Source organism: Canis lupus, chromosome X (genome assembly GCF_011100685.1).
Source record: "Canis lupus familiaris isolate Mischka breed German Shepherd chromosome X, alternate assembly UU_Cfam_GSD_1.0, whole genome shotgun sequence".
NCBI lineage: Eukaryota > Metazoa > Chordata > Mammalia > Carnivora > Canidae > Canis > Canis lupus.
Genome location: NC_049260.1, coordinates 4,779,014 through 4,791,961, shown reverse-complemented (window position 1 = coordinate 4,791,961; position 12,948 = coordinate 4,779,014). Strand labels below are relative to the sequence as shown.

General features: G+C 43.0%; 1 protein-coding gene and 1 long non-coding RNA gene across 2 annotated transcripts in view; one reads left to right on the top strand and one right to left on the bottom strand.

The window, feature by feature from the left end:
- PNPLA4 (patatin like phospholipase domain containing 4) overlaps nt 1-7,691 on the top strand; it is a 107,635-nt gene extending 99,944 nt beyond the window's left edge. The window contains exon 7 of the mRNA XM_038586779.1: nt 7,627-7,691. Coding sequence (XP_038442707.1) covers nt 7,627-7,668 — 42 coding nt within the window. The 3' untranslated portion in view covers nt 7,669-7,691. The remainder of the gene's footprint in view (nt 1-7,626) is intronic.
- On the bottom strand, nt 6,723-8,355 carry LOC119868356. The gene is made up of 3 exons (XR_005386099.1): nt 8,274-8,355; nt 7,363-7,426; nt 6,723-6,796 (listed from the first exon to the last, which is right to left on the bottom strand). It is a non-coding gene; the product is annotated as an uncharacterized LOC119868356 (long non-coding RNA).
- Between the last annotated feature and the right edge of the window lie 4,593 nt (nt 8,356-12,948).

The window sequence follows — 12,948 nt, the reverse complement described above, 5'->3', positions numbered from 1 at the left end:
ACATCCTGATCCCTGACATCCAAGCTCTAGAACTGTGAGAAAATACATTTCTGTTGTTTAAGTGTGTGGAACTTGGTTATGGCAGCCTGAGCCCACCAAGGCAGGAAGCCGCAGGAGATAAGATCCCTCTACTTACCAGGCCACATAAGTACATCAGAGTGAGCCACTTGAGGTTGGCCCGGTGGATCTGCTACCAACACGTAGATACGGCACGTTGGGCACATAACAACAGGCAAATGCAACTGAAGTATTTTGGATACTCACTGTTTTTTTTTTTTTTAAAGATTTTTATTTATTCATGAGAGACAGAGAAAGAGAGACACAAAGAGAGAGAGAGAGAGAGAGAGAGAGAGAGAGGCAGAGACACAGGCAGAGGGAGAAGCAGGCTCCACGCAGGGAGCCCGACACGGGACTCGATCCCGGGACTCCAGGATCACGCCCTGGGCTGAAGTAGGCGCTAAATTGCTGAGCCACCCAGGCTGCCCTGGGGTGTGTGTGTGTGTGTGTGTGTGTGTGTGTGTGTTTAAATATTTCTTATTTGACATCATTCCTTGATATCTTAAACTTCATATTGCTAGAATCTGATCTCTTCAAATTGAGGACAATAAATAGGACAATAAATAAGTAAGGATACCATTTCCTAATACATGTTACCACCTTTGAAGCTTCTAGGACAAGACAAGCTGTAGATAAATCAATGACTTAGACAGAAAATAGATGGATAGGTAGCCAAAAATATAGCATTAGTTCATGATTAACAAGTGATTCAATCCTACTAGAAAAATGAAAAGCTTCTGAAGGGCAAAGCTAAATCTCTCCATTAATTACATACCAAATAAAGGAACTCTATGAAAAAAATAAACCCGCAGCAAATCCAGAAGTATAAAAATCAGCTACTTTTACATCACCGATGAGACTCATCTTTTCTATACGAGACAATATCACCTATTTAAATCTGAAGCTATTTTTGTGTTTGCCTCATCTGTGTAGGTACTATATTTAAGGCAGACGTGTGATGGAGGACAGCACGCCTACTCCTGTGGATTAATTTAGGGGATTCACTTGAAAAATAGCCTTACCTTCCTCTAAATTAAGAAATATTTACTCTCACTCTGCAGATGTCGAAGGAGAAAAGAAATGATAGGGCTCTTGGTTTCAAGAGAAATGTCTCTTTATAGTGTTATAAATTGTGCCTTGCAAATTAAACTTCTACAAGCAAAAGTTTCCCTCTACTCTGGGAAAATAGACATTGTGAATACAAGGCTTTTCTTTCCAATTTTAGGGCTTCTGGATAAACTTAGAAAAAGTTAAAAATAGCTCAATATGACTCAGGTAACAACAACGGAAAAATAGGAAAACATGGATAAGTCAGTCACCTGATTAAGAAAAATATAACTATTAAAGTTGCTATAAAGAATAAAACTCTTGTTTCTGCAGAACCACACTACCTCTCTGCACCCCATTTATATCACATAGTGGCCCTAAATAGAATTTTTAGATAAGTGGGCACCTTGGTGGCTCAGTGGGTGAGCAACTGTCTTCAGCTCAGGTTGTGATCCTGGGGTCCTGGGATCGAGTCCCACGTCGGGCTCCCTGCAGGGAGCCTGCTTCTCCCTCTGCCTGTGTCTCTGCTTCTCTCTCTGTGTCTCTCATGGATAAATAAAATCTTTAAAAGAAAAAGAGAATTTTTATTTAAGCGTAAGTTTTAAGTAGATATTTTTTGACATTTCACCAGATGGATGAAAATGATTTTACAAATGGAACAGTTTTATTAAACTGTAAATGTTCAATTAAAGAATTGTGCATTTATAAAAAAGCCAACTCACACACAAATGCACAACATCAACATATTTTTAATTCAGGTCTATATGCCTGCGGATGCCAACATTAAACAAATCTAGTCTCCTACTTGAGTGTGGGGCAGCAAAGGATGGAGGTATGGTGGGGGTGAGTGCGGTGGGTTTTCAAATAGAAATCTCTCTGTAAAGAAAGGAGTTGCAGTTTCCATTAAAATTGGTGGAAAATGATAAGATAATTTGCAATTTTACCTCTGCCCTCAAGTAGCTTATAGAAATCAGGACATGCAAACAACTCTATCCGCCAGAATAAAATGCACAATAGAAGTAAAAAAAGAAAGAAAGAACAAGCCATGGTAGCGCTAAATCAGAACAGATTCACTCTGACAAGGCTGGGGCGTGAAGTTGAGAGCAAAGCGGTGGACAATATGGGGCAAAAGGCCTTGCAAACAAGCCTTGAAAGAGAGATTTTTCCATTGTTAAGAAAATGGTCTGAGATACCACAAAAAATTAAGTCATTTTTTATGCTATATGCATTTATTCCAACTTAGATGCAAGCTAGCCTCCTTTGGGAGGCTCCTGGAAAACTACTTACTCCAGCAATGTGTAAGCTAGTGCAAGCTTAGCCTGATGGCAGCGTTACGGTGGGACAGGGAGGGGACAGGGGCACAGGCAGGAAGCTCAGGGTGTCAGATCCCAAGCAGAGCACAATGGCTGGTGCAGCATCCCGGCCGAGGGAGGAGCCCGGGGGAGGGCGGCAGGAGGGGCACATGAGGGGCCGGATGGGCCATGGCAAAGGCAAGGCAGCTACTTCCTTCCTTGGCCTGGCGCTGGGCCCTGGCCTCCTTTCCCCGTAAGCTGTCTGTTCGCACTCACTGCCCTCCTCCTCCATCGCTGGGCCTCCAGTGGGATCAGCAGGACACAGAGACCCAGGTGATCACAAGGACTCTGAGGTTATGGCACGGCCCGTGCCAGGCAGGTGACATGGGCAGGTGCCCGCGGGCAGCTGTGGCACCACAGAGCTGCGGGGGGCAGGGGATGCAGGGTGTGCACACTGGCAAACATGACGCCATAGAAGCCCAACTTGGACCCAAAACATCCTTTTGAAAATTTCTTTCTTTTCTTTTTTCTTTTCTTTTCTTTTTTCTTTTCGTCTCTTTCTCTGGTCTGTCTTGTCTTGTCGTTTCTTTTCTTCTCTTCTCCTTCCTTTCTTTCTTTCTTTCTTTCTTTCTTTCTTTCTTTCTTTCTTTCTTTCTTTCTTTCTTTCTTTCTTATCAGTTTCAAAATCCCAAGCCCAAAATTCATTTCTCCATGTACGATATACTAAATAATACATAGCAAAGAGACCCATGAGCACGGTCCTTGACCGGATCATCTCCAAAGCCTTTCTTTAACCAGAGTTTCAATTCAATGTTATTAGAAGAGTAAAAAGAGAAACAAAACTTTTCCTCTCAATTGCTTAAAATTCCCTGATATGCTTGGGCGCTGTATGGATGGGAAAGAAAATGCTTTCAGGATGAAAATTAAAAATTAATGACTTTTAGATTTGAAGCATAAAAGCCAAAAAAGAAAAAAAAGAATTGATTTTGCATTTTCTCCCTCCCTCAAATAGATTTATAGTCCCAAGCTTTTTCTCTGAAAGTAGACAGGATTTTAAAATAAATCTAAACACACACTTTTTGAAACATACCTCAGCACGTGATTTTCATTGTATGAGGAGAGGGGCTGGGGAAGAAGTATCAGAAAACAAAACGGATGCTCACAATTGGGATGTGCTCTGGCGGCCAAAGAGGGTGGAAAATCACACTGGTTAATTATTTAAGATTGGAAAAGAAATATCCGTTTCCTGTAGAGAGATGGCATCGCATACTAGCTACAAAGCCCAGCGAATAAATAGGCTGCAGGGAAACCTAGGACTACTCGCTTCAGTTTACCAACTAAATAGAAACAGTGCATTTTAACTAGTGGAACATTGCACGTGCAGAAAGAAGCGTGAGTATTTTTAGTTTATCGCAATAGTTACGCAACGGACGAGGAGTAAAGTCTATCATTTGGAATTGGTTTCACAGTGACCAGGCCTAGCACGCTGGTGGTGGCTGATGAAGGTGTTTAGTGTCAAGTGTTAGTTTAGAATTAAAAAATCAGGACTCCCTGTTTACCTTGAAGAATGATGATTGATGGGTGCCATAGGTCCCACAAAAATAGAATTCATTGCTCTGCTCAACAACCTTGCACACTTGGAGGTCAGTAGTGGCCTTGCCTTGCCACATGTCCCCTGCTAGTGAGGACTGGCAGATAGAGAGCAACAGTATAAAATTCTGGAGGTCGAGGCGCCTGGGTGATTTAGTCGGTTTAGCGTCCAACTCAATTTCAGCTCAGGTCATGATCTCAGGGTCCTGAAGTTGAGCCCCCGTATTGGGCATGCACGAGGTGTGGAGCCTACTTAAGAGTCTCTCTCCTTCTGCTTACCGTCCCTCTAAAAATAAGATGAAGTGCTGGGGAAAGTGTATTCCCGTATTTTTTTTTTTTTAAGTTTCTCTCTTGCTGGAATTAAAATTCAAAAATAAAAAACCTTAATTAATTAAAAAAAAAAGTTTCTTTCTTCCATCACTGCCGACAGCAATCTTAAAAGCCTCCGATGCCCCTAGAGTCCACATAGGCTTTGAAGTCATCCCTCCTGCCAGCTTCTCCAGCTCTGGGCATATGCTTGGCCCATTCACCCATCACTATTCACTGTTACCTCCCAAGAATCTAACTTTAAGTCGGGAGCTCTACTGCAAAGCCATCTGGATAACCTGATTTTGTGCTAAGTCCTAAGCCACGAGTTCTCAACCTTGACTGCACACTAGAATAACCACACTAGAGTAGCGTTCAAAAGCTCCAGTGTCTCCCCAGACCAATTAAATTAGAATCTGGCAATACCGTTGCTTGTTTCCTATGCCCACAGCAGCTCAGGTTAGGAAATGGCCAGTGGTTCAGTGTATTCGCCATGAGGAGAAAGGCCTTAACACAGCAGTTCCTTTCGAGAACACTCCGTGGGGTGGAGTCCCAGGTACTGGGGAGTCCAGAAAACTGGGGTTCTGCACGCCTGCGCATTGGTGAGTTGACACCTATTATGTCACACTCTCAGAGATGGAACCGATAGGCCAAATATTCTAGAAGTCCTGGTTTTTAAAACATACAAGCAAAACAAATACAGAAAAATAAACTCTTTTTAAATGTATTTAATCCGGAACTCGCAACATTTTTTTTCCGGAGCATCTAAATTTGCATATGTCCAAGTGAGACCGTGTGGTTCCTCCCTGGGGAAGGGGCTGCACACGATTCCTTGTGAGGTGCTAGAACGTGGGCCCAAAGACAGGAGGGGATCCATGAGAGGCTCCACAGCCTGCTCTCTGGCATTACTCACTTTTTTCATAAAAGTCTTGGCTCCCTCAATCTGTAAGTCCTCTCAGCACATGGAACCGGCTTTTCCTCGCACAGGAAGAGCCAGGCAGGGATTCATTTGGTGAGATTCACTTTACTTCCCTCCATGAGGAAATTCAGATACCCGACTCTGCAGCTGCAGTGACCCTCAGACCTTATCGAAGATGAAATGATAAAAGTCCAGCTGTGAGTCCTCATCCCGCCAGCTAACGCCAACAGTCCCCAGGTCCATCATCTGTAAAAGTGAAGATGATGGAATTACTGGCCTTGCAATGTGAGTGACGAGGAGACACAGCTGTCATTTTCAGAGAACACGGTCACACGGCTGGCCCAGGGACCACAAGCAACAGACGAACACAACCTGTTCGACTGTTTTAAAAGGACCGACTTGGTGCAGACAGTGCATAGAGAATCCGCACAGGGGCCGCGTGGGGAGGAGATGCCTGCAGCCCCCAGACCCTCCACTGCCATGTGGCGTCCCCACAGCAGCTAGGAAATGGCAAGTGGCCAACAGAAGGAGAAAGAAGTCAAGAGGCTTGGAGGGGTCCACGTGGACATTCGTACTGACAAGACCAAGTGGTGCAGGAACCCAGGAGCATCCATTTCATATGCGGAACAAGGAGGAAGCAAGGACAACAGGATGTCAATTCTTTTCTTTCAGGCCTTATTTTTTAAGAGCAGTTTTAATTTGCAACAAAACTGAGAGAGAGGCACAGAGATTTCCCATAGATTATCTCCCCCATCGCATGCACACTCCACCCCTCACCCCAGATACATCTTCATGGACACGTGATCATCGCCAATCCCCAGGTGACCTTAGCTTTCGCTCTCGGTGGTGTACGTTCAGTGCGGCTGGACAAATTTATAGTGACATATATGTGTCATTAAAATATCACAATTTTTGATGCCTCTCAAAGTCTCTGTGCACTATTTGTGCCCCCCTTTCTCTCTGACAATCGCTGATCTTTTCACTGTCTGCACTGTTTCGCATCTTCCAGAATGTCACACACTTGGCATCATACAGTAAGTAGTCTGTTGAGACTAGCTGCTTGGGCGTCGTAAGATGCATTTAAGGTTCTGCTGTGAATACTAATTCTTAAGAGTAATGGATGATACAGGGGCGCGTGGGTGGCTCAGTCGGTTAAGCTTTTGCGTTTGGCTCAGGTCACAATGTCGGGTTCCTGGGATAGAGCCTCGCCTCGAGCTCCCCGCTTAGTGGGGAGTCTGCTTCTCCTTCTACCTCTGTGCTCCACCCTCTGCTCTCACTCTGTCTGTTTCTCAAATTAATACAATCCTAAAAAGAAAAAAAAAAAGTAATGGATAATTCAGAGGAGGTTCTGATGAGAATGATTTCGGGTGGCATGAACAGTGGAAGATTTAAAAGTTAAATATTATCTATGATGCAGATTAGTTGGCAATTTTTAAGGAGAATGAGTTGGTCACAGCAGGAGAACTTTATTGATGTTAATATTTTTTGTTTTAAATACTACCTTGGAAAACGTGCACCATAACATATGCCCTCAGAGGTTAACGTCAGCATCTCGTAGGGTTGGTGTAAAATCCTGGAGAGTTCCCTGCACATTAGAAAAGGAGGGTGTAGGAAGAGAAAATCAGATGTAATGCAGGTTCCACACGTGATGTAAAGGCACTTCTGCAAACACCAGAGTAAGCTGCACTCACTAATTAAGACATTCTCTCCTAAGATAACATCTCATTATTGCTGATCTAATTGGGAATTCATGAGATTTAGACGTCGCCTAGCAAAATGTTATCTTTGCAAAAGCAAAGCTCGCTTTCACACATTGTACACATTTTTAAAGTAGCAAACCTGTACAGACCTTCAAATCGTAATATTATGTAGAACCATTCTTTCCACTAATGTGAAGTGGTGAGGTTTACAGATTTTCTATTTTGATGCACAATTCATACTTCTGATTTTCAAAATAGAATCTACATTTTATACGCTGGATCCGAGTCTTGTATTAATTGTAAATCAATCATTTATACATATGATTGTAAAGGGTAAAAATACAAAGTATACATACTTCTTAAGGGTAGAAATGGTTCCCCCCTTTTTCATTAAAATGGAAAAGGTCTAATTTTAAGGGCTCATGAATCTATATAAAATCAGAACCATTACCTGGCCTGTCCGTTGCTATGGCTACATACTCATGTGATCTGTAGATCTGATATAATTCAGGTATCTGCAGAGCAATATCATTGCAAAGACATCAGAGAAAATTTAAGCAGCATAGGGAACCAAGAAAAATAATTTACAAAGAAGATTTTAAAAGAAAAAGGGCACTGGAGGAAACAAAATTTCTTACTTTATTTTGTAATATATTTTCTACCTTTATTATTAAATATTTGTACATATGTTTAATATATGTTCATTCTCTCCTAGGGATCTATTTCTTCCATTAAAACTGAAAAGTGCACACACTAACTGGACAAGAAAAAAGGTAAAGATTTCCTTAGCTATGGAATGTACTGCATGAAAATAATGAAATACATTTGTAGAGAATAAAATTGTTTTTGCTTTCAAACCATAAATTACAAGAGCCATGTTTCTGTAAAGAGATTTATCTGGCACCAAACCTCTATTATATTTTATTGAGTGACCTTTGATAAAATAATAGAGCTCTGTTACCTTTGTAAACATTAACTTTCTGAGTTAACAGTTGGATTTGTCATCCAAAAGTAGAGACGAAATTTACAATAAAACAATGGTTAGGTATTGATGTGGTAAAAAAGGCAAGTCCCTTAGCATTCACACCTGGCTGACAGATATAAAAACCATGTTCAGGGGAACCCTGGGTGGCGCAGCGGTTTAGCGCCTGCCTTTGGCCCAGGGCGCGATCCTGGAGACCCGGGATCGAATCCCACGTCGGGCTCCCGGTGCATGGAGCCTGCTTCTCCCTCTGCCTATGTCTCTGCCTCTCTCTCTCTCTCTCTCTGTGACTATCATAAATAAATTAAAAAATTAAAAAAAAAAAACATGTTCAGGGATGAATTGCATAATTAATTAACACCACTGGACATGATTTTCACCTGAATCTATTAGAGCCAAAGCAGGCATTCAGGTCCGGGGATCACAGGAAACCATGCTTCTTAACTGGCATCGTAAAGTGATGGGTGCATAGTGACTCTTGCAGGGATGGTATTTTGCAGAAGTCTTTTGATGCAATTAAAAGAACACAGAATTACCAGGGTGCCTGGTTGGCTTAGCTGGAAAAGCATGCGACTCTTGATCTCAGAGTCCAGAACTCAAGCCCCATGTTGAGTGTAGAGATTACTTAAATAAATAAACTGAAAGAAAAGAAAGAAAGAAAGAAAAAAGAATGTAGAATTACTGATGAAAACTAGAGAAGAGGGATCCCTGGGTGGCGCAGCGGTTTAGCGCCTGCCTTTGGCCCAGGGCACGGTCCTGGAGACCTGGGATTGAGTCCCACGTCGGGCTCCCAGTGCATGGAGCCTGCTTCTCCCTCTGCCTGTGTCTCTGCCTCTCTCTCTCTCTCTCTCACTGTGTGCCTATCATAAATAAATAAAGTAAAATTAAAAAAAAAAAAAGAAAACTAGAGAAGAAAGCATAAAGATCAAGAGAGAAAAAATATTTGATGGCAAAGATGGAGAATACTGAACAAACAGGAGAGCACTCAGAAATCAAAGAAGAAATACTGAACACCGGTCCAGAAAGAAGCCCCAGACATGAGTAAGCAAGCCACAGTCAACATAAAAGAAAGTGATTGTGGCAACAGGAAAGTGACCTGTGACCCTCCGTGATCTAGCTCTGCCTCTTCATAATGACTGTATCAGTCAGGAGTTTCCAGAGAAACAAAACCAACATGATGGATAGATAATAGATAAACTGATGATAGATCAATTGATTGATGGGTTGATTGATAGGTGATAGATTGATAGATGGCAGGTAGGTAGATAGGTAGAGAGATGCCTATATAGGTTCTGGAGGTCTATGTATCCATCCACCAGATTGCTATATACTGAGATTTGCCTTTGGGAAACAGGCTTGTATGATCTAGGGGGCTGAAATTAGTAGGGCAGGCCAGGAGGCTGGAGACTCAGGATGTCAGTGTTACAGTTTTGAAGCTGGATCGCTTACTCCAGGGACTCCTACTTTTTTGTATTCTAAGTCTGCAAGGGACTGGATGAGGTCCACCCATATTACCCAGGGTAATCTCCTTAAACACAACTGATAGGGGATCCCTGGGTGGCTCAGCTGTTTAGCACCTACCTTTGGCCCAGGGCGTGATCCTGGAGACCCGGGATCGAGTCCCGCGTCGGGCTCTCTGAATGGAGCCTGCTTCTCCCTCTGCCTGCGTCTCTGCCTCTCTTTCTCTCTCTGTAGCTCTCATGAATAAATAAATAAAATCTTAAAAAAAAAAAAAAACACAGCTGATAGCTGCTGCTGCCCACATCTACAAAACCTCCATAGCAACATCCACTCTGGAGTCTGACCCATCTTCTGGGCACCAGAATAAAGACACATCACTGACCAACTCCTCTCTCCCTCTCAGGTATACACCTGCCTCTCGCATCAAAGCCAACAGATTCCTCTGTGTTGAGTTAGCATACGCTGGATAAATCTGCATTCTTTTCAGTTTGTTTGCACCCTGGCTGATCACTGGAATCTCCAGGGCCACAGCTGCCGATGGTCAGGCTAGTTGTGTTTACAATGACGTATGTAAATGAGACGGAACTGCAGAGACAGTGGACCCAGGCTCTACATTCATGGACTCCATGGTTACAGAGGTTTGGTCTGTATGATCAGACATCTCTTCATGCTTTCACACACTTCTTGATATTGTTGTGAGTCGCAGACAGGGGTGAGATAATAGCACGGTGGCTTCTGTTATTGGGCTGCAGGGGTCTGATAACACCCTTGCCACTTACGAGCTGATGACCTGCAGAAAACTGGCTACTCTCTCTAAACCTTAGTCTGCTCACTTTCTTGCACCTGCTGTGCAGCTAATAAGTACCAAGCTGGATTTTTGTCATGATGCCATTGCAGAATGTGTGTAAATTCGATAGGACAGGATGTATCCAGTCAATACCAGCTACGGTTATTAGCCCTTGTCAGTCATCCCTGACCCAGACCATGGCAAGATAAGGGGTATCTATAGCTGCAGGACGTGGGGTGTACTGAAGATGGGGTGGCCATGTGTGACTCTCTAGAAAACTTGCTCTGTTCCAACAGTAAGTTGTCTGTAACAAGAGGTAAGGAGGTAAGGCTGATGTTCAAGTCTCTTATTTAAAAAAAAAAAAAAATCACTCCCGTGATCACACAAGTGCCCTAGCTCTGTCTTTCTGCTTCACAGCCAAACAGTAACAGAGTTGTCCATGACTTGCTCTTTTTGCTCTGAGTCCTCAACCCACAGCAGCCTAGCATCTGCCCTAGTACGATTCTGGGATGAATCTTGGATCCTGGACACTTCTCACTAATTTGTCCTGCCTCCCAAAAAGCTCTTGTACATTTCCACCTTTCTAGAATCTTCCTTTGTGGTAACAGCCCCTTTGCAGTGTCGCAGACAAGTGCCCGTGTAGTGCTAACAATGACATGAGTCACTCATATTCTGCATCAGTAAATAAATGTATGCATCTTATTAATATTTTATATGACCTTAAAAAAGTGGTTTTGCAAATGCTCTGGGAGATCAGATTCATGATTCCACATCGTCCACACTGTCCCCCTGCAGGCATTTTGCAGCTCAGAATGATGGCCTGCACTAGGGCTTCTTGGGTTTTCATCTGTATTCATCTGCAAGTTTCTCACCCACCGCCTACCCACCACCATTTATGCTTCTCATCTGTGAAGCAGCACAAAGTGGTACACTAAGTTGCTGACTCCCTTCCTGACTCCCTGGGTGTCCTTATTTTGTCCTGATTTGATTTGAATAGGATAAGATTAGGAAAATGGAAATTTACCACAATGCCAGCAACATGGTTGTTTCTCGGGTGGAACTGGGTAGCAGAGGAAAAAGAGAAAGGAGGCTTATGTTTCACTATATGCCCCTCAGGACCTTTGAATTTTGTGCAATGTGCATGTAAGCTTATTGCACTACATTAACTAAGAAAATGAGAGTAACTGAACAATCAGGAAATGAATTTAACTGTAGGATACCAAAATCAGAACCTGTCAACTTTTATTTAAAAAATTACATAGTCAAAACGAAATGTTTTCCGTAGATCTTATATTTTCATATTCCCAGTTACATGCTATAGATCACCACTGCCTTGCAGATTTCTTCCCACCTGGGGAATCTAGAAGTCAATGCAGAGACTCGGTATTTTTTTTTTTTTTTAGATTTCTGCTTTGTCAACTATCTTTCTTACGAGCGAGTGACCCCATTAGCAATATGTCACCTGGGAGTGTAAAGAGCAATGGCACGCTTGTAGCTCTCAACACTTGCTCGGGTTTCACCTTTCTTTCTAGTCTAGCTGAAGACCATGAAAGTAGGCTCTCTCTCAACTTGGCCTTGACCCTGAAGCTCCTAATGGGATCAATGCCAGCAGATCCCTGGGGAATGATGCAGCTTCCCAGGCCCTGGGACAATACATGCTCTGCAGCACCAAAAGCATCAAAAGGTTGTTTCTCAAATACAGAATAAAGCAGATGCTTCAAAAATGCTCTCCTATGGGCTCACTCCAAACGCACAGCTGCTGCTCTGCAGCCCTTCCCCTGGCCGCTACTTTCTAACATTAGGTGAATCATAGAAGACCAGGTTTGGGACCCAGTGACATCACTGTGTCAAAGAAAACCCAGGAAGCCTCCATCTTCTTCTCTGACTTGACACTGGATCTAAAAGCTCTCCTTCTCCTCTTCTTCGCATCAAATACGGAGGAGAGTGCCATGCACAATGGACAGAATATCAGACATCCTCTTGCTGTCTTCGTATAGTCCAGAACATCCACCCCTCCTTTCCATGTTGGGTACACACAGCAACACTGCAAAGACTTGCTTTCTGTCTGAGATTATATATACATCAGAATAGATGGGAGTTGCTGCATTGCAGACCTTGGACTGAGGCAGAAAACAGAGACGTCATTGCTGGAGAATGCCAGATAAAGGTTAGGCTAACATGACCCAGGGCATGTTCTCCGTTAGAACTGCTTTGCATTCAAACTAACATACGGTGGGGGATCCCCGGGTGGCTCAGCGGTTGAGCGCCTGCCTTCAGCCCAGGGCGTGATCCTGGGGTCCCAGGATCGAGTCCCGCATCGGACTCCCTGTGTGGAACCTGCATCTCCCTCTGCCTCTCTCTCTCTCTCTGTGTGTCTCTCATGAATAAATAATAAAGTGAAATCTTAAAAAAAAAGTAACGTACAGTCATTTACATAGATGAGAGCACAGCGGCCCATCTTCCCAGACTGATCTCTGTACCGTCAAAGCACACACATCAAGACTGCTGCCATATTCTGTGTCATCTACCCCTTTTGCTATTTGATTGAAAATTATTTTCTCATTCTTTTCCATCCTTTATAGAAGCACATACTTTTTAAAAAAAATCTAAATAAAGATTATTTTTTTCTTTATCGCCGTCAGCCTATATACTCTGTGGGAAAATCTGCTGTGAATAAGAATTTAAAGAAAGTGCCTTAGGCTCCGAATAAGGCATTTTAAAAGACTTTTTTTTTTATGATTTTATTTATTTGAGGGAGAGAGAGAGAGAGCATGAGTGGGGTTGGGTGGGGTGAGGGAGAAGGAGAA